The sequence below is a fragment of the Vespula pensylvanica genome, chromosome 13 (assembly GCF_014466175.1).
Source record: "Vespula pensylvanica isolate Volc-1 chromosome 13, ASM1446617v1, whole genome shotgun sequence".
Classification (NCBI taxonomy): domain Eukaryota; kingdom Metazoa; phylum Arthropoda; class Insecta; order Hymenoptera; family Vespidae; genus Vespula; species Vespula pensylvanica.
The window spans coordinates 1,864,563-1,887,023 of record NC_057697.1 but is presented as its reverse complement, the minus strand read 5'-3'; the positions used below and the strand labels follow the sequence as shown (position 1 = coordinate 1,887,023).

The window sequence follows — 22,461 nt, the reverse complement described above, 5'->3', positions numbered from 1 at the left end:
AACTATTCGTTCTCTCTCTCTCTCTCTCTCTCTCTCTCTCTCTCTCTTTTCCTCATTGCGTGTTACGAGCAAACGACTTCAAATAACGACTTCAAACACGACTTCAGAATAACGGTAATGGCTATGTGTACGTACGTAACTATGTAACGTGCGTGTGGCTATGTGGGTTCAGTAAAAAGTTACTACAGTACATATAAAGCAATGGCCAACCCATGACCCTTGAGTCACCCTATGACCTCCATAATGGAGATTTAAATGTCTCTGTAAATTTTCCTTAAAGTCTCAATCAATTAAAGTTTTGTTAATTGTGTTAAAAAAAAAAAAAAAAGAAAGAAAGAATAGGAAGAAAAAACTAATCGACTGAGATCTCTAATCTCTTGCAAAGAAAAAAAGAAAAACAAAATAATGTCTCGAAATTATTTATTAAATTTGGAGTGGAATATCGTTGCTTATTTCTTCTTCTATTTCTTATAGAAACTTAATTAAAAAAATTGATCGTCCTAAAGACAGCAATAAGTTTCGTTTCGGTTTTAAAATTTGTAATAAAATTATTCTTTTTTGTTTGTAAGAAAAAAAAAAGAGATCTTTTGTTTCCTATTTCATTTTTTTAAATTATTCGATCGCAAATATTTGAACAGCGACTGTGATCAATATATAAAAATTTTTCATTTGATTCAGAGCCATCCTTGAAAAGAAGTTCGCCATCAATATTAGAACACTTTGTTACGTATGCATGTACGTCCATTTGTTTGTCGTATTTTATCTAGATTTTCTTTTTTGTTTTCTAATCTAAATTTCATTCCTTTTAGAGAGGGGCTTTGTAGCAAGATTAGAATTTTAATAAACAATATCTTACCTGCATATAAAAAGCCTCTCCTCTCGAAACAACAAAACTGTTTGCTCTGTCATCCGTTTGCAAAGCAAATAAACTTGCAGCTACGATGGCCAATGACGCTGAAAAAAAAAAAAAACAAAGCGTATCAAATAAATTGTGTTATCAATCAGCCTAATCATTTCTGAAGATTCGAGTGAAAAAATTAAAAGGAAAGGAAAAAGAAATTAATTTCACGAATAAATAAAATATTTAATAAGAAACATCTAAATCGAAATTTTTTTCTAATGAGATTAGTATTAATCGAAAAAATATTTTTGTTCAATTTGCACGAGAATATTGATTATTCTAATTAATAATAGTTAAATATGTAAGGAATATTTTTACATATATAATATGTAAATAGGTAATAATTAAGAAGATAAAAAAAAACTATAAGAGCAATAGCATAGTTGATTCTATGACATTAGAAAATATCATATTACCGTAATAAGATCTATCATAGACATTCGATTCTTCGACTAAGGGTAAGTAGGCCACTAAGCAGTGCAAGCGACTAGTAATTCTAGCGTATCCGGTGGATTATGAAACGACTCTCTCTCTAACACTAAGAAGGGAAAAAAGGATTTCTCTACTCGAATGCGCATTCTGGAATTCAGGATGCTTCCTTTATTCGACTATCAAGGTTTCCCTCCTTAAATCTTCTTAAATGATAGATTTTTACTTTCTTTTTCAAACACCGGAAATATCGTCTAATCTATTTTCTAAATCCTAAGTCACACAAGCTCACGTAATAATTTTATTCGTTCTATTACTTTTTACTTATTTATTTCTTTTTTTTTTTTTTATTAAAATTTTAATTAAATTTTTTGTTTTCTGTTTCTTTGCCTCTTTATATTACTAAATGTATTTCATTAAATATTTGAATGTCGTTGGAATGTTTTTATTTTTTTTTTTTTTTTTTAATTAAAATTTACAGCAATTCTTTTGAATTCGCAAAAATTAGAAATATCGTTTATATAAATATTCCAATTTTCCATAACAAATGTAAAACAGGATTAAAATTGTCGTCGCAAACAAGGCAATCCGTTTTACTTTGCATTCGTATTATTTAGAACGTCTACATAGCTTTTATTACCACGAAATTGTATATTTTATAATCATATGATGATAAAGGGAAATAAATAGCGAGAAAAATATTAAAGGATACTAAATTAAAATATATAACTAATGGAATTATCATTATTATTATCATTTAATCATTTACAAATTCATTTAATCTTTCTAATTCAGTTTCTAATGTTTCTTATCTTATATTCAGATCTGAAAAAATATGTTTTCTATTTCTTTTTCTATCTTTTCTATTTCTTTGTTCATTTCCATCGAATCGATCATTCTTTTGCACCTCTATTTCTATTTTATTCTAATATATATCTAATCGGAAAAATATTTAATCTAATTTGTTTTGTTCTTTTTGCAGGTGAAACTTTCTTCTTTCCAATTTTTTCTTTTATTTTTTTTTTATTTTTTTCTTTTAAGATATTGCAATGTAAATGAAATCGATAAAGAATGTAAAAAAGAAACGGTGAAGAAAATTATTTTCTATACTTACTTGCCAAGGTTGCTAGGGCGACCTTGCCGATAAGAGCAGTGCTATACGAAATAACAACCTTCTTCGCTGATGAAGCCATGGCAAGCTGAAGTACGGCAAGGCCAACCAATATGGCGAGTAATGTAGAAGCAGCTGCAGCAGCCAATCCAGCCACCCACACAGCCACTGAAAACAGTGATATAATAATATTGGCTAAATCGTTAGAATTTTATTATCTAACATTTATCGTTTCATTAATATACTATATATATATACGTTCATATCAGGAAGATACAGGATGGGCCAAAATTTCCTGTGATTTTAAAAATCGATCATTTTTTTCTTTATTTTCAGATTTTTCTTTAACCTTTTAATTAAACTTCATCGTTTTACAATTCGAAAAAAAAAGGGAAGTATAGTTCCATATAAAAAGTTTTCAAAAAAATGACAATTGATTTTGTAAAAATCATATATGAACTTTGCTTTACCCATCCTTGTATTTTCATTGGAACGAAATAAAAAAAAGAAAAGGATTCCTTTTTCTTTTTCTTTTTTTTTTTCGGAAACGACCGATCTCATTTATTTTATTAAATAAATCCACGATGAATATAAAGCCCATCTATGAAGTATAATATTGCGAGTTTTAATTACTTTAGTCATTAATTTACGATATTAATTCGACCGCGATAAATCGAGATACATATATTCATCTGTTATTAATTCTTATCTCGTTAGAACTGATCATTTATTATATTTATTCTAACTTTATTTTGTTTTGTTCTTCTCTTTCTAGGAGAGCAATTTATTTATCATATTTATAACCTTAATTTATATTTTATTACAACTGTTCTTATAATGGGGAATATTTATTACGAAAATTTTTAATGATTATTTCGTTATGATTGCAGACGTGAATTTGTAGCACAAATTTGTATGTACTTTGTATTGTACACGCACGTATATACGTGCATGTTGGTGTCTGCATTGATAGATTATAAATTAATTTATTAAAAAAAAAAGAACTTACACACTGGTTGAAACCTTGAGACACCTTGGCCACATCTTTCTCGACCATATAAAAGAAACTTGCATTGTCTCCATGGCCCGAAGTAACCCTTTTCCGCAGCTGTACCAGCTGTTAATAGAAAACAAATACTGTATAACAAATAATGAAGTATAATTTTTCTATCAACAATTTAAATAACCCATTCAATCAAAATAATACATATTTTCGAATGTTTGTCGAACTTTTTATCAATGGGTCACCCATCCGACCAAAGTTTATACTATAATGTCATTTAACTTTTGATCAATGGGTCACCCATCCGACCAAAATTTATACTATAATATCGCTTAACTTTTAATCAATGGGTCACCCATCCGACCAAAGTTTATACTATAATTTCGCTTAACTCTTTATGAATGGATCACCCATCCGACTAAACTTTTGTCTCGTATGTCGCTTAACTTTTCCAAATATGTTATCACAAATTTGTTATCACAAATTATTTTATTCAAACTATATACATATATTTTTTTTGGAGGTGTGAAAGAGAGAGAATGCATATACACGAATAATATATCATAAATATGTATAGGATACGAATAGGATATGTTGTAAATACCACTCATTCGTAACGTTGAAGGAATATTAAATAGGAAAGAATCCATTCTTCGCTACTGCACTTCCGGTTCCTTCACGATTCTTACCGAGAAAAGACGACTGTTTGCTTAATTAAGAGGAAACCGAAAGACACAGGTGTCTCGACAAAAATGGATGGAAGGTATGCATGTGAGAGAATGATTCATCAACTTCCCTATCTCATACTAGTGTGTATAATAAATCAATGTTTATAGAAAAATTATTATATATATATATATATTATATATTACTATTATATTTTATTATTTATATGTGTATGTGTGAAATGTATTATATTATGTAGATAGATCATTTTCGTAATCACAAGCTTATTATATATGACCCGTATATTCGGTGAAGTATAAAAATCCATAAAGTGTTGGTGAAGAGAATAAAGGGAACAATATTTTAATTTACGATATTGTACGAATGAAATTTGAACAATGGCAGTCACGTTGCTGATATCTAAGTTATTATAATACATGTACGTACAGGCCGATATCACGATTTGACTCAGTTGCGTTTAAAGTTTCGCTCATGTTACTGACGGTTTTCCATTATCAATATTTTCTATTCTTTTACTATCATGATAAGATATCTAGTTTATGATTACCATGTGTGTATATGCATATACACATATATGCAATAACATTGCGTATCATTGTTGTTATTATTATTATTATTAATTTGTTGCAAACAAGTTTTTCTTTTTCACTATAATTTACATATACAATATATTTTTATATATATATATATATATATGTAGACAGAAAATTTATTATCTATATATTAAATAAATATACGAGTTTATTGTTATGAAATAAATCTAAATCAATCGTAGTTCTGTTGGAATGAAAAACAAAATAAAAATGCAATTATTTTTTAATAAATTCTTTTTAATTAATTTCTCAAGAGAACAAATACGAAAAAAGAACAAAAGACAAAGAAAATAATAGAAAAGAAAAGGAAAAAATTGAACAACGCTATTTGTAATCAGCATTTAATCTTCTTTACTTACGCGAACTCGTGGTATTCGTCATTAATTATATTAAAACGCATTGTACCGTGGTTCGTTTTCACCATCCGAACCGAGAAAATTAGTTCGCCAAGTTTCTCGCTGATAGAATTAACTATTTTTTATGGTTAATAAATTCTTACGGTTAATTTAGATCTAATTTGTTCGACTAATTTCAACGATTTTTTGTTATACCGTTTTATCGAATGATTATTATATTTTTTATCAAGTTAGATAGTAAAATATTTTAAATACTGTAGAAGAAAGATATTCCGACTTTTTTCTTTTTTTTTTTTTTTGTAATTTTCTTTTTTAACGCAATTATTCTATCTACTTCAATTAGTTCGGATACTTGTTTGGGTAGTTAAAAAAAAAAGAAAAAGTATATATATATACATGTATATCGATCCATTGCAATTAATTTTTATGACGAATTACTACGATTTCAATTAGTTCGTCTAGCAGATAGTTGAATGGGTTTAACAAAACGTGAAGATTTTTTCGTGGATCGTGGATTTATTTTTATGCTGTATCATTTATGATTTTGATTAGTACGGATAATAATTGAATATTAACAAAAAAAAAAAAAAAAAAAATGTGCATAGATTTCTTTTTGTAATTTATTTCAAATTTAATTACTATGATTATGATTATTACAGGTGATCATTGAATAGCGAAGAAAAAATATGTCAATTTTCTCCTCATCATAATAACTGACACGTAATTAGGTTCTGATTTTGATTAGGATTCGTTCAACGTTGTTAAACGTGAGAGGCATCATCAATCAACGTGATCGTAAAAATTATTTTTTTTTCTTTTCCTTTTTTTCCTCCAAGATTAAACGAAATCTACTTTTTTATTTTGTATGACTGTAGTAGTGTGACGTAACTTATGACAAATCTAAAGAGCAAGCACGAGCTTGACCTTTGACACTGCGGATTTACCTAGAACGCTGCGTGTGGGTGGATACGTATGATCTAATTTAATACGACTCTTTCATTCATCGAAAAGAGAGAGAGAGAGAGAGAGAGAGAGAGAGAGAGAGAGAGAGAGAGAGAGAGAGAGAGAGAGAGAGAGAAATAGGACAGAGTACGAAAATAATTGAAATAATTTGATTCAACCAACGTGTCTTGCGAAATCATTGCATTTAGGAAACTATTGATATATTTCTAAAAATAAAAGGAAAAAGGATTAATTCTATTTTGAAATTAAAAAAAAAAAAAAATATATAAATATCATATTTTAACGATACCTGTATATTTCTTTTTTAATAATACTTATATGTTCATGAATTTTTTAAAACTTACATATAGGAGTACCTGTTTATAGATTTAATATATTTAAAAAGAAAATAATTTATTTAATATTTTCCTATGATATAAAAAAAAAAGACTAGGGTCACCCATCCGATCAAAGTTTATATTCGAATGTTGCTTAACTCTTTTATCAATGGGTCACCCATCCAACCAAAGTTTATACTAGAATATCGCTTAACTCTTTTATCAATGGATTACCCTTCCAAACTTTGTACGCTCGTAGTAATATATCAATTAACTTTTCATCAATGGGTCACCCATCCGAGTAAACTTCTTACTAGAATGTCGCTTAACTTCTTTTATCAATGGGTCACCCATCCAAGGAAATTTTACCACGTACATCGCTTAACTTTCCAAAATTTTTTTTTTAATATCACTTTGTCGTGTCTCCGACTGATAATATTAACTACTTTTCAAGATTAATAAATTTCTTCAATCTAATTGACATCTAATTAATCAGATAATCTAACTTTAGTTCGATTAATGATATGTCAATAATTTTTTTTTATATCATTTTTTTGTTCCTTTTCCCTTTCCCGTTTGAATAATCCCATTATTGAAACGTTTAAACGATTTCCCTAACGACTTACTAGAACTTAGTAATAATAGTCTAGACTAACTTTTGCAACAGCATTATGCAATGCACCTGCAGTTATAACAGAACGATTCGAGAACAATGGTCTTAGACGATGAAACGACTTTTAAATTGTCACGGTATAATATATGTACAGTTACGAATTGAACATAATATTTCATTTGGTCCAGTCATAAATTCATTTATGTTATTTGTTTTTTCTTTCTTTTTGTTTCTCTCCTGCCCCTATTTTTTATAATATAATAGATATCAATTACGTTCGTAGACAAAAATTATGATCGTTTTTTTGCTTATTTAATAATATTAATCATGATATTTTATTTTTATGTTCGTTCTCAGATTGGAATCGTTAAAAAAATTTAAATAAAATCTTCGATGAAATATATAAAGTCGATTCAACTGTATTTTTCGAATAGTATTGCGTTATCGAGATTTTCTCACGTTAACTCGACTACGACTGCACGACCCAGATACATAGTAATCTCTTTTTAACGTGCACATATGCGACCATAGTTTCTGCGTTAGTATGTATCTATCTATATGTGTATATGTATATATGTGTGTGTGTGTGTGTATATATATATATATATATATATATATATATATATATGTATACATGTATATACGAATAAACCCACGCTAGCTATCCTCGTAGTAACGATATTAAACCACATATGTCGTACATCATATCATTGTTCTCGTGTTATATACCAAAATCGAATATGTATTACGTAACAATTAATTATTATTCCATTTTCATTAGGGTTCTATATGAACGCAGTTATTTTTAAATCTTTTTAAATATTAATAAAATTGAAACACATACAACGTGTACGCCAATACGTAGGTTGAGCCATATTAAAAGTTTATTCTTTAATGATATTCATTTTATAAAGATGGCCCACGTAAAGTATTACAAAGCGTATCTATATATTTAAAAAACAAAATAAAAAAAAAGAAACAAAACACCAGAGGGAAAGAGAGAAAAAAAAGAAAAAAATAAATAAATAGAATACGTATTTCATTTTCGTATTTTTTTCGTTACTTTTTAATTGACCTCAATTTATTCAATTTATTACTATTTCAAATAATTCCGATACAAGTCTTTATGAAACATTATGCGAACTATAGCCTGTATTTATATGTATATTATATAATATACGTATAAAAATTTTTTATACTTTACGTATGTTTATAATAAGAAAAGATTAAATGAAAGATAGAAAGAAATAGTGGAAGAAGGAAAGAACGAAAGAAAATAAATTATCTAGAGTATAATATAAGCTTAGCTTTTTATCTAAGCCAGCTAAGACGCTTAAAGCTAAGAAATTCTTAGATGGAAGAAAACTAGAAGATTAATAGAAAAATCTAAGAAAATATAGGAACTACTAGGAAAGAGAGAGAGCTAGGGATATTTTTCTTTTCTCTGATACTTATGGGAAATACCGTTATCTAGAGATAGAAATAGAAAAAGAGGAAGAGAGGAAAAGAAAAAATGTGTGTGCTTTATTATAAGAGACAGAAACAAAGATAGACAGATAGATAAAGAGAGAGAGAGAGAGAGTTTATCAAGCACTGTATGATCATTGTCACAGACTAATACTTATAAACGAATTAAATTCTCTAGAATTATCCTTTATCGTATCAATCAGATTGGGACAACTCGATAAATGGCAATCAACGAAAAAATTATAAGAACTCTGTAATACGATTGACTAACGTGAAAGATTATTTGATTCAATCATAAACAATGTTTTTCTTTTTAATAAAAGCAAATTAAAATAAAATATAATAATAATAATAATAAAAAACTATGATATATCCTCTTTAAGGCTTTCATTAAATTTCTTTTTCTTTCTTTTTTCGAGATAACGTGAGATAACGAAGGGGATCGAACAAGGGTTCGAAAGATCGAAATGCTTTTTCGAGGGATTAAAATCCAGGGAAGAAATCACGCGTGCGAATGTGTTGGAAAGAACGAAAGAATGAAAGAAAAAGAGAGAACGGGAGGGAAGAAAAGTGGGGAGGGAAAAGAAAAGAGAAGAATCGAGAGGGCTCGAGTCGAAAGAACTTCCGGTGGCTGCCACCCGGAACACGAAACTCACTCGACCGAATATAAGAATAAGAAAGAAAGATAATTTTAAATCTTTGTAAATTTAAAAAAAAAAAAAAAAAGAAAAAAGAAAAAGAATTTACACATACACACACACACACACACACATATAACTCGGTTTTGTAATGTTGATATTTATTTCATTAATTTATTAGTTTCATTTCATCATCAGAAATTATTCTATTTATTTTAAATCTCAACAAATTAGTTCCCGAATAATTTTCCTTTTTTTTTTTTCTTTCTTTCTTCTTTCTACAATTATTTTTGGAATAGAATATTTGTGAAAACTATATGAAAGAAAAAAAATAAGAGGAAAAGAGAGAGTGAGAGAGTGAGAGAAAATTCTGTTAAAAAAAGGAAAGAAAAATTTTCTATTGCTCTGGAACTTTTGAGATGAAGATCGTTTCACGCGTCATATTTTTTATACGACGATTTAAAACTTTTGCCGATGTATTTTTCAAAGCGTTCGCGTACGTCAATTCTTTTATACTGTTAGCAAAACGAAGAAAAAAGAAAAGAAAAATAAAAAGATTGAATTCTCGACATCTCAGAGAGAGACTTATAACGGTTGTGGTTATTCGCAAGTTAACCACCATTTTATTTGAAACTTTATCTACCTTCCATCTTCCTTATAAATTTATATTTAAAAAATATGTGTGTAAAAAAATATATATATGAAATCTAAAAAATTAAAAAGAATATATAAACAATAAATAAGAATATATGAATATGTACTTTTTATATTTATTGTATTTACTTCAGAGAAAATAAATGTATTAAAAATAAATGTCTATTTTAGAAAAAATATATAAATAATATATATAATAGTCAACGAACGTATACAGTAAAATTTTACTAAGTTCAACATTTCTTATCATTTAAAATAGTATGTCACATTCCAATTCTCACAATCGTCTTCCTTCTAATCATTCTATACCATTCTAAGTCGATCCACTTTCTAACTACTTTTCCGTAGTCTCTCATCGATCCGGTTTAGCAATAGACATAGTGGACAGACTTATGGAAAAAAACATCAAACGTCCCACATATATTTTTTATATATATTCTACTTTTTTATAGACATTTATTTCTATATACATATTTTACATAAGATAAAATGAGTAGTATGATAAAACGCTTATGATTAATATCTTTTTTGACAATAATAAAGTTCATGTCGTAAAACATTATTAATATTCTAATATAAATAATGTTGATTAAAATATAATAATACAAACTATTGGATCATTAATTTTCAATATTATTCACCATATATTAATAATTAAATAAAATTATAATTCTCATTTGTAGTTCTATAGTAAAAGATTAATATTTGATTTTGTTCTAATTAATTATTATATGTTAGTTTTGATATCTTTGAGAATATAAACGAACAAATTTCTACTGAATTTATCATTAACTATTACTATCTTGTTAACTATGATTTAACACTCTTATAACCATCAAAGCTATTCATATATTCCTTTTGTATGCAACGTGTTTATAAAGTTATGACTTATCGCGTATCGATCGGCTTTTGAAGTGCTTCCAATATTCTCTGGCACGGTTATCGTCATTGTAAAATTATTAGAAAATTTAACTTGTGTTAGATCTTGATATAATAATCATTTATGATATTTAAATGAATTACAAGATTTTTAGATCATATCTAATCATTATTTTTATTGTGAAAATTTGCTTTTAAATCTTTTCATAAAAAGCAATTTAAAAATTATTAAAATGATATTTGATTCCTAATCATTATTTTGTCTAACGATTTCTATGAAATTCTTGTTTATAATCATATAAGAAGAATGATAGAGGAAATCTCTAGAAGATTTATTGATTTCTAATCATAATCATTATTCTCTTACACCACATATTTCCCTTATCGAATAACTAACAAACATAGAACTTCAATGTTAAAATTGAAGTAATTCGAGAGGACATTAACTTCATGATGAACCGTTCTAACGATTAACCAACTTAATGGCACTGAACTATGCTAAACACGGGCCATTATCGACATGACATCCTGCATAGACATTCCTAATCGAACATTAAAGTCACATGACTCGCGTAATGTCTCTCGTATAAAATAAATTGAAATAATGTTAAATTAAACAAACCAATATATATATATATATAAAAGTAATAATAATAATGATAATAATAATAATAATAATAATAGAGAGAAAAATATTAAAGAAAAATAACAATTTTATTATTCTATTTTATTATTTCTATTATTATACTATTTCATCTATTTTACTATTACTGTTATATTCCAGTTTAGAATATCAATTTTATTTTACTTTTTTATTATATCATATTATATTTTATTTATTATTTCTATCATTATCACTATTATTATTATTATTATTATTATTATTATTATTATTATTATTAATATTATTATTTGTTATGAAATTTGTGTAAAATTCTATTCACAAACAAAATGTAATTAAAGAATAATATCTATCATAGAATTAGATAAATGAATTTCGATGATCGAAAGTCAACTTATATACCGTCCACTTAATGACCGAGTCGTTGACCGTTAGCTTGATTGCATGAATGGTAAAAACAGGTTTCCATAGTATCGCACCATTTCGATCCATTCAGAGAGAGAAAGAGAGAAAGAGAGAGAGAGAGAGAGAGAGAGAGAGAGAGAGAGAGGGCAATGCGCGTAGCTAGACGGATGGGAAAGTCTCTCTGGATATATTATATCCTAGCATTTACGTAATTCGAATTACTCAGACTGTGGAACCTTGAACGAAACAATATGCGAGAACTTGTGTGTGAAAAGAACGGTTTTTATAATTCATGCATTAAAGGCCATTGCATTGTGTTAACTTACATTGGACAAGAAAAACACGAAGGAATAAAAAAAAAAAATAAAATAAAGAAAGAAACAACTTCCTCAATAAATTTTTCTTTATTTATTTTCCTTTTTTTGTGCAGAAATTTTCACGATGATAAATTTTCACGAAGAAAATCCATTTCTTTTTTTTTTTTTTTTTTTTTTTTTTATGTAAATTTGTTCAACAAATATCGGATGAATCTTGTATAAATAAAGTATTGTAGTTTTATACGCTATTATTTTTTATTGAATTATTTGATATTAACGTTTTTGCATTTGATCTTTATTTTTATAAATACCTGTATAGATATATAAAATTTTCCACGTACGAAGTTAGAAAATTGTACGGATTACTGTCCTTTTCTTTCTTTCTTTCTTTCTTTCCCAAATGAAACGGGAATCGATAGAAAAAGAAATGCTGGACGAGTGAACATTCACTTTGAAAGACTCGGCTCACAGTAATTCAAGTTAAGGCTCGTAAAAGTTTTAAAGACCATGGGATGAAAGCGTGAGAGACAAAGAAGATAATTGGGATAACGAAAAGCTATAGTTCTATCTTTTTCTATTTTATTTATCAAGAAACACCAGGTGACTGTGATTTGTACGACAATTATCTCATTAAGAAAATTGTTTCTAATCTAATAATTTTTTTGTTTTTCTTTCTTTTGTCCTTTTTCAGAGATATAGCAATTTATTTTTTATGTTACCATATTAACATATAATTTTAATTTGAATAATATTAATTTAACATTTTGAAAAATTTAACGATGTTAATATATTTTGAATAATAATGTATAAAAGTGAAAGAAAAGCAATCTAAGTATCTTCTTTTCAAGCGATTATTTAAATGAAATCTTAATTGTCTTTAAGTACAAATTATAATACGCGTATCGAATTATTCATTTTAATTGAATATTTAGTCGATCTACGTTCCAAAGCATCTTTTCTTCTTTTAATTACAACTTTAATGTTCACTTTAAATTCTTTCCTATTTTTGTTCTTTTTTTTCTTTTGTTAATTTTCAAACATTAACATCTTCCTTTCTCTCTCTCTCTGGCTTTTTCTTATACTGCGTATTATTATCATTATTATTATTATTTTATCTTCCAAGAACTACTTTTATATTACATCCATCTTGATATATTCCTTTTTCTTTATTTTTTATATAACACTTTACATAAACAAAAAATCCTTAATAACATTATCAAATGGTATGAATTTTTCAAAGGAAATTTAATGAATTTTGTTAATATTAGATTTCTATGGTTCGATTAAGGAATAATTTTCTTTCAGATGAATTGTAATCCTTATTTATCCCCAGGATAATTACTCGTGGGACGTAGTCTAACTTCGTGTACTGCTTAATGTTTTGGCATTTCTATTAATTCCCAGTTGTTGTTAGAGAAAGATAGAACATTCCGTAATTGGTATGAAAATCATGGACAAGTAAGGAATCACTATTGCGTTTAATTTGTTTTGCTATATATATATATATATATATATATATATATATATATACTCTTATCTGTTCGTATATACTTACATAGATATATACGTACATTGATACATAGGTACATACCAAACTAAGCATATGTGTAATCTCATATATTACTTTCCTAGTTCACCTGCTGCTAAGGTGCACAATCTTAAATAGATACGTATGTTAGTTTACATATATATATATATGTACTTGTATATATATTAGATATACTACTTACATATATGTAGTTATTTACGTGTATAGAAACGTATAATATCTATAAACACATATTCGTATATGTACGTTTGACGTAAGAACTAGTAACACGAAACTCACTTCCGCTATTATTCTTGTACGATTGTATATCGTGCAATAGATAAAAAAATTTTTTCAAAGTCTCTCATTCTTGTTTCGTTTAATACAACGAGCAGTCGTAAAGATGACTCTGAAAACTAAACTTCGTTTAGTTTACTAACGAAGAATTTTTTTTACTTACTAATGAAGAATTTTTTTTTTTAAACTGCAGATTAGGTCCGGAGTTTTAAAAAGTCAGGCTTGTAGTTTTACAATTAGAAAAAAAAAGAGAAGTAAGAAAGAAAGAAGAACAAAAATAATAGCTTAAGCAGTCTCGCAAGAAAAACAATTACATTTCTTTCTGTCTTCTTTTTTAAATATATGTACCTAACAATTTCAGGATCACTTGGAAACTTTTATCTCGTTCTGTATTATTACTATTATTATTAATATATATATATATATATATATATATATATATATATATATATATAAAACAAAGAGAAGGAAAAGAAATTGGTCTCCAAAATTGAACTCTGATCCTTGGTGTATTCTGAAAGTTAAGTAGAGAGATAAAGATTCACATGCTCCTTCGATACTATCGAAAGATTCCCATATATATATGTGCATATATATATATATATATATATATATATATATACACACACATCTATTTACATGTTTATATGTGTATGTGGTATGGAGAAAGAGGAGTAGAAGTACCGTTATGTGCAGGGCCAGAAAATTTCTCTCTCTCTCTCTCTCTCTCTCTCTCTCTCTCTCTCTCTCTCTCTCTCTCTTTCTCTCTCTCTGTCTCTCTCTTTCTGTTGGTTAGTGAATGCAACGTGGCTTGGTTGAACTATACTTTACCCGCTAAAACTTACAAGTTACAATCTCTCTCTGTCTCTCTATCTCTGTCTATCTCCCTCTCTCTTTCCCTTTCTCTCTCTCTTTTTCCCTTTTTCTCTTCGGTTAATCTCTATCTCTTTCTACTCGAAAGTCTCGTTTACCAGCGTGAAGAGGAGGACTGCTACTTGTAACGGAACAAGATATGGTATTACAAAGCCAAGAACCTTTCTGTCAACTTGGTTTTTAATCGTAGATGTTAAAAAAATAAAAAAAAAAAAAGAAATAAATATAAATATATATTTTTGTTTTTAAATAATAATTTATCGCACAATGAAAATGAAAATGTAATCAATCATTTGTCTATCAGATTAAACGTGATCATTATCAAAGATTTACTATCGCAATGTGTGAATTAGAATGATTAAAAGTGTGTTAATTGTTTTCGTGATAGTGATAACTATTTCTTTTAATAAAAATAATAAATGAATATATCAAGAATCGATTATTTAATAAAAATGAAAGTAAATGATTCTTATTAGCATAGTGAAAAAAAAATTTTATTTCAATAATAATTATTAAGATAGAATTTCAATTGATTTTATGTATAAATACGTGATTATGCCTTCGTATGTTTCATATGTATATATTATATAGTTGCATATGTGATCTATACAGGTGTTAGCAAGCATATTCAACGTGTGATAAATATTGTACACGTGTGAGTGTAAATACACGTTCCTTTCAGGTATTTACGTCAACAGTTACACTGCTACCTGTTCTATGGTTTCTTCTTCTTCTTTTTCTTTTGATTTCTTAACAACATTCTTCTTATATCGTATATTAAAATCGATCTATAGATCATGTGTCTTGACCCATCTAAAATTTCTTTATTATCATGAGAAAGTAAACAAGTAGATATATCCCATGTGAATATTTTTGTTGTCATAATTGATTAGAATCTTTTAATTGAGAGTATTAAAAAAAAAAAAAAAGAAAAATATTAATAATATCGTAATTACGATAACGAAAAAAAATAATTGTTGAGATTATTATTTTAATACGTAATTTAATCTCGATAATTGTAATAATTTAACTTTATATAGTTACGTATGATAATAATAATAATTCAATTTCAGTAATATATATATATATATATATATATATATATATGAAAATACTTTTTTTCATTTTCCTTTTTAATATAGAAAAAAGATTAAATTTTCGTAACTTTTTAAGAATACGTATTAAATCGAGAAAGTATTAAGAACCAACATAACTAAGTTATAAAAAGTAACAATATAAAGTATCACGTGAAAGTATTAGTATTAATATTAGTATTAGTATTAGTATTAGTATACTTGAAGACTTTCTTAGAGTAGGTACTTTATATGGAGAGAAGAGACTCGTTCCTCTTGTGTACTTCTTCTTATATTTTTTGTTAAAGGAACTTCCACCAATCCGTTAGTAGCATCTTTCTCTCTCTCTATCTCTCTCTCTCTCTTTCGATCGATCGATACGTGCTTTCGAGGAGTTTCAAACGACATTCAAGGGAGAATCCTTCGAGAAGTTACTTCTCTCTGAATCTTTTTATATTTTTCATATGATATCTTTAAAATTTCGAAGTTCATGAATATACACACGCACGCACACACATATAAGTCAATTGTTAATATAAATTTTTAAGATTACAATGCTTTTTAATACTCATTTTATTGATTTTATTTTAATATTTAATGTTACGATTTATTATGTTTAAATTTCAAATTTTTTATTCAATCTTAATACACAAAAAGAAAAAGAAAAACAAATTATTATTTAATATTGTAAAATATTACATACACATGGTACCTTTTAATCGTATCATATTATCTTTTTTATTTATTCTATTTAAAAAATTTAATTTTTGTGAAAGTTAAACAACTTTAAAAAGGATTTTTATATTTAATTAATTTTTTTGTAGATATGTATTCACCACATAAAGTATCATATAAAATTACGTATATAGTAATAAAATAATAATTTTGTAAAAAAATATTTATAAATAAAACGTAAAGATTATAAATAAAATATAAGTATGTAATACATGTGTGTGTGTGTGTGTGTGTGCGCGCGCGCGCGCGCGCGCGCGCGTGCGTGCGTGTACGTGTATTTGTGTACAGTTACGTTTCACACGTAGATAATTAAAGAATGAATGGCGTATGTCTATGTAAGGGGTGGGAGCAAGATAGTAGAAATGTTAATTAACGCCTGAGAAATGTGTATTGCGTGTCGCTAAAAGTTTTCAATGTGTGATATCACCGATGATAACAATACTACTTTATTTTTATTTCCATTAACATATATGCGAATATATATACATGCACACATACATTTTCTTTCTTCCTTTATTTATCTCTCTCTCTCTCTCTCTTTCTCTCTCTCTCTTTCTCTCTCTCTCTGTCTCTCTCATACTCTCTCTTTTTCATTTTTCTAAAGAATTATTAGGTGTACGAGGATAAAAAAAATATCGCGGGAAAATACTGAAAGAACTGTGGATAATAATAATGTGATCAATTATGTTAATTAGTTTTCTTTCTATCTCTCTCTATTTTGTGTGTGTGTGTGTGTGTGTGTGGTGCACTCAGGTAGAATTCAAGCAAACGAGTTAGAACTTCTGTGTACTATGATTAGGAAATCTTCTCTTTATATACATGTGTGTGTGTATATATATATATATATGTGTGTGCATGTTTATTTAATTTTTACTATTATTTTGTTTGGAAGACCTGATGAACTCGTAGTAAAACATACACCTTCAATTATATACACCACAGTGTCTATATTTGTATAATAGTAGGTGTAGTACATACCTGAGAACGTATCTGTATTATATGTATATACATATCTAAATATATATACATATATAGATATATAAAATCAAGGTTCTCTGAGAATGTACGCTCGAGTGAAAGTAAGAAACGAACGAGCTTATGTTAGAGACGTCTGCTATATTCCTTGTGGAAATCATTTGAAAATTCTAATCAGAAAGGATAGAGAAAATAAGAAAAGAAGTTATAAAAGAAAAAAGAAATTATTCTTATTTATTCGTTTATATTATTGAATCTTGTTCTTTGCTTTTTTAATAAAAATTATTTATTATCGTATTAAAAATTTTTACGAATAGATACATAAATCAAAGAAAAAAAAGAGGACAAACTTATAACAATAAAAATTTATTTCATTTACTGCCCGGGCATTTTATTTGCAATATTTTTTCTTTTCTTTTACTTCATTATCAAAAAAATATCTAATGATTAATTCCTGTCAGACAAATTTTTTAATTAATTTGTAAAATCCTTTTCAAATCATTATCAATTTATTATTTTCAGTTTCCTAAAATTTTTTGTTAGTTTGTGAAGATATACATACGCACACATGCATACTGTACATATATTTCTAATATATATTTCTAATATATATACATATATATATATTATTATTATTATTATTAGAAATATATGCGCTACAGCTGTAAAAACAAGTCGGTAGAATTAATTGACTCGACATATACGGGAAGCCGTGTTCTGAATTAGGTCAAAGCTTTCATGAAGGGGAGCAAGAATAAAGGGGGGACACTTGTGGTTTTGATTCTAATCTTCTCTCTATTGCGATATATGAATGGACTGTACACTTCTAATATACGTATATCTGTATATGCATGTGTTTAGTCATTTTATGCAACTCGTATGCACACACACACACACACACATATATATATATATATATATATATATATTTCTGTAGGCATAACGTCGATAATAAAACTTGGAGAATGACTCGAATGTTTTATCGAACAGTGTCCTTGACCGTGCTGCGGTCATTGACCCCATTGGTGTCGAGAGCTACCCTTTAAAAAATTCACCAATAGAATATGATATTATTTCTACGTATCTGAAGTAATCGAAGAATATAATACTGACAGATATCAGTATTGATACTTAATTATTTGATAACTGATAGAAAAGTAGAATTAGAAAGACTGTATTTATTTCGCGTTGAAGTGTTCGCAAAAACGTAGGAATCGATATCTAAAAATGTTTTGTCATTTATTCGATTTATGTTTGATTTTGATTTATAAGATTTTTTATGTAAGTGATGTTAAAAATATTTGATTTGTTTCGTGTGAAATTGTGTGAAAAAAAATTCGTGATGGAGGTTTGGAATTTTTTTTTCTATTCAATTTATAATCTTAAATTTAATCGATCGATGTGAACTTTTTATGGAGATACGATTAGAATTATTTTATTTGTTTTAGATGAAACTGTTTGGCAAAGAAAAAGAAAAGAGAATTATCGTCATTTTCTAATTTCGATTGAAATCGATGTTTGACAGGGTATAGGAACATGGAACCATTAGAGATTAGAATGATATCGACTAATCAATGTCAACATGGTGATTGAAATCCTGATTCTTGCGTGTTCTATTTCATAATGAACGATATGATATTGTACCGGCTGGCACGATAAAAAGAGAGAGAGAGAGAGAGAGAGAGAGAGAGAGAGAGAGAGAGAGAGAGAGAGAGAGAGAAAGAGAGAAAGAAAGAAGTCAACCTTGACCTCGGAGAAGGCAGGTCGCATAAATACGATCTCTCGCGTGGGTTGAGACAAAATTGTTCGTTCCGCGATGTGGGAAATTGCAGTGAACGCATCGTATAACATGAAACACAAACGTTGGATGAATGCAACGCATAGGTTGCTATATCAAACAGGACATTTCCAAATACAGGTATATGCAAGCTCGATTGAGAAACTATTTCATCAATTATTAATAGATAATAATAATAATGATAATGATAATAATAATAATAATAATAATAATAATAATAAAATTCAATTATATATAATTGAAAAATTCGATCGAAGAAAAACGAAAGGAATCGATCGCAATTAAATTAACCGGGTATATTTTTCTCGTGTCCCACGTGACCCACGTGGTCGACCGCCATATTGCATCATATTTTAATCGAACCATGTCTTTCCATAAAAATTTTGGAGAGTTAATAAGGACTCTTCCAAACGATGATGATAGATAAGAAAAAAAAAATAAATAAATAAAAATAAAGAAACAAAAAAATAAAGAAAAGAAAAGAAAATATGAAAGAATAAAAACATACCATCGGGATTGGTGAAGTATCCCCAAGCGGGGGTAGCCGTGGCAGCTGATTGGAGCACGACAGCCAATACGCTGAGAGCAAGTGCACCAGCGGCACCTCGAGCCGCCACGGCGCGCTTTTCGTTACGTCTTGGATCTGTAGTCGTCGTTGCGACAGCTCTGACCCCATGATGATGATGTTGATGATGACGATTGTTATTCCCGTTGTTGCTGGAATCGGTTGCCATTCTTCACATAACGATTTTTCTTCCCCCTTTATCCGATCTCTCTCTCTCTCCTTTTTATATTCTCTTTTATTTTTAACAATAACAAAGTAAAAGATTCGTTCGTCTAAAAGTCTAGTAGACTATAATCCGTCGTGTGCATATGCGATCGATATAACGTAGGAGGTTAGAGAGGTGTGTATGCGCGTGTGTCTGCTGTCTGTCTGCTATCTTTGCTGATATGTATGTGTGCTTGTCAGAGAGAGAGAGAGAGAGAGAGAGAGAGAGTAACAATAGATTAGTGGATAGACAAGTCGAAAAGAGAGAGAGACAAGTGTATGCGTGGTTCGTTGCGAATGTGTCTTCTCTTTCTATATATATATATATATGTATATATCTACATAGAGGAACGTGAAAACGACGTCGACGACTATGTGTATTGGGACACGAGCAAATTCCACGTTCTTTCTATCTCTTTCTCTTTCTCTTTTTCTCTTTCTCTTTCTCTTTAGATTCTTGAAGTATACTGGACTCGTATCTTTCTCTCTCTTTCTCTCTTGATTCCTCGTGCTTTCCTCAGAGAGCAGTGGTGCCCCGAGAGAGGAACCGGTTTTTGCGACCGATGCTTGAGGGAGAGAGAGTGAGAGAGAGAGAGAGAGAGAGAACCGCAGCGAACTTGCTAAAAATAAAAATGCCCTCTCTCTCTCTCTCTTTCTTTCTTCCTTTCTTCGGTGTTCCTCTTCTCTCTCTCTCTCTTTTTTTCCTCTCTTTCTTTTTCCCTTTCTCTCTCCCTCCCCCCCTCTCTCTCTCTCTCTCTCTATCCTTCTCTTCAAAGGATAAAATAAAAATTCCCCAAAAAAAATAAATAAATAAATAAATAAAACGACAAAAAAATATATGTGGGAGAAGAGAATAAGAACGAGATCGAGATGTCGTATCCGGTTATAAATGTGTTGGTACGTCGTTGATGCGTCGTCCCCGTCGTCCTCGTCGTCCTCGTCGTCGCTTTTGTTGTCCGTTGAATTCTCCCGTAGATAACTCTCTTTTTTAACTCTCTCCTCTTCCGGGACGATGAATTTTCTTTTCTTTCCTTCCTGTTTTCTTCTTTTTCTTTTTAAGAAATAAATAGATAGAGAAATAGAGGGAAGGGAAGAGAGAGAGAGAAAGACCGAGAGAAAGAGAAAGAGAGAGAGACAGACAGACAGACAGACAGACAGACAGACAGACAGAGAGAGAGGGAGAACGAGGACGGAGGACGGAGGACGTTCGATCGACGACGAAAAGGATGATCGAATCGCCCGCGGCTCGTCTCGATCAACGATCGAGTACCGCCATCGCGCCTCGCCGCCTCTCTTCTCTGATTCGTCAAGATGGCGCTCGCGAACTTCTCTCGAGCTCCCACCTCGTCCTTCTCCTTCTTATTATCTCCTTCCTCGTCGTCCTTATTCTCTTCTTAGTAGTAGTAGTAGTACTACTACTACTAGTAGTAGTAATAGTAATAGTAGTAGTAACAGCAGCAGGAGTAGTAGCAGTAGGAGCAGCAGTAGTAGTAGCAGTAGTAGTAGTAGTAGTACTAGTAGTAGTAAAAGTAGTAGTAATGTCGTTGGTGTTGCTGTTGTTCTTGGTATTGGTTATGGTAGTAAGAATAACGTTAAGAAAAGTTGGTCGATTTTTCCTCATCGTCCAAGTCGCCTCTCGATTGGACAAGATCGATTTCGATCGTTACTCCCTCTGTCGATCGCTGACATCTTTCTCTTTTTATTCGTTATCGATGACGACGACGACGATGATGATGATTATTATTATTATTACTGCTATTATATTTCGTTCTTTTTTTTTTCAACGTTTCCCCTTCTCAAAATGGAAGAAAAAAATACATACACACGCGCGCATGCATGCATGCATACACATACAGGAGACGTACTACCGCGAGCTTCACCGAGGTAAAACGCTATTAAACTTGCTGGTGTTTCTAATCGATCGCAACGGAACGCGTTGTTCGCACGGTCTCCCAACGTTCTTGTTTCCTTTCATACCAGAAACGTTGCTCTTCGTTATTCTCTTCGTCGATGACGACGACATCGTCATCGTTTGATTAACACGATGCTCCTCTTCTATCGTTAACATTTACGATGATCCATTTATTACTTCATTTACGTAAATTGCCTACTCTTGATAAATTCAAATTTCCCGCTACCATCCGTTTCTTCCCTCTCTTTTTCTCTGTACAAACACTCCCTGTTCTCCTTTTTCTGTTTCCCTTTTTCTTCTTCTTCTTCTTCTTCTTCTTCTTCTTCTTCTTTCTTCTTTATTTCTTTTTTCTTTTCTCTTACTACTTCTCACTCTCACACACACATTCCCACACACGCACGGACACACGCGCGCGCGCGCGCGTATATAACCCAACGATCACAAAACCCGCGCGCGTTCTTGATATTCGAGTTTCGTTCAAATACAAGCAACATATTCTCCAATTTGATCACTAACGTAGCCGATCACTTTCGCGAGTAGTAAATC

At 29.3% G+C, this 22,461-nt stretch overlaps 1 protein-coding gene across 1 annotated transcript in view; it reads right to left on the bottom strand.

Annotated features, from left to right (window-relative positions):
- The window catches only part of LOC122633740, a 27,082-nt gene extending 6,413 nt beyond the window's left edge, over positions 1 to 20,669 (bottom strand). Inside the window, exons 1-4 of the mRNA XM_043822060.1 lie at positions 19,743 to 20,669; positions 3,451 to 3,558; positions 2,445 to 2,609; positions 857 to 954 (exon numbers count right to left, since the gene is read on the bottom strand). Of these exons, the coding sequence (XP_043677995.1) occupies positions 857 to 954; positions 2,445 to 2,609; positions 3,451 to 3,558; positions 19,743 to 19,968 (597 nt within the window). The 5' untranslated portion in view covers positions 19,969 to 20,669. The remainder of the gene's footprint in view (positions 1 to 856; positions 955 to 2,444; positions 2,610 to 3,450; positions 3,559 to 19,742) is intronic.
- Positions 20,670 to 22,461: the final 1,792 nt, after the last annotated feature.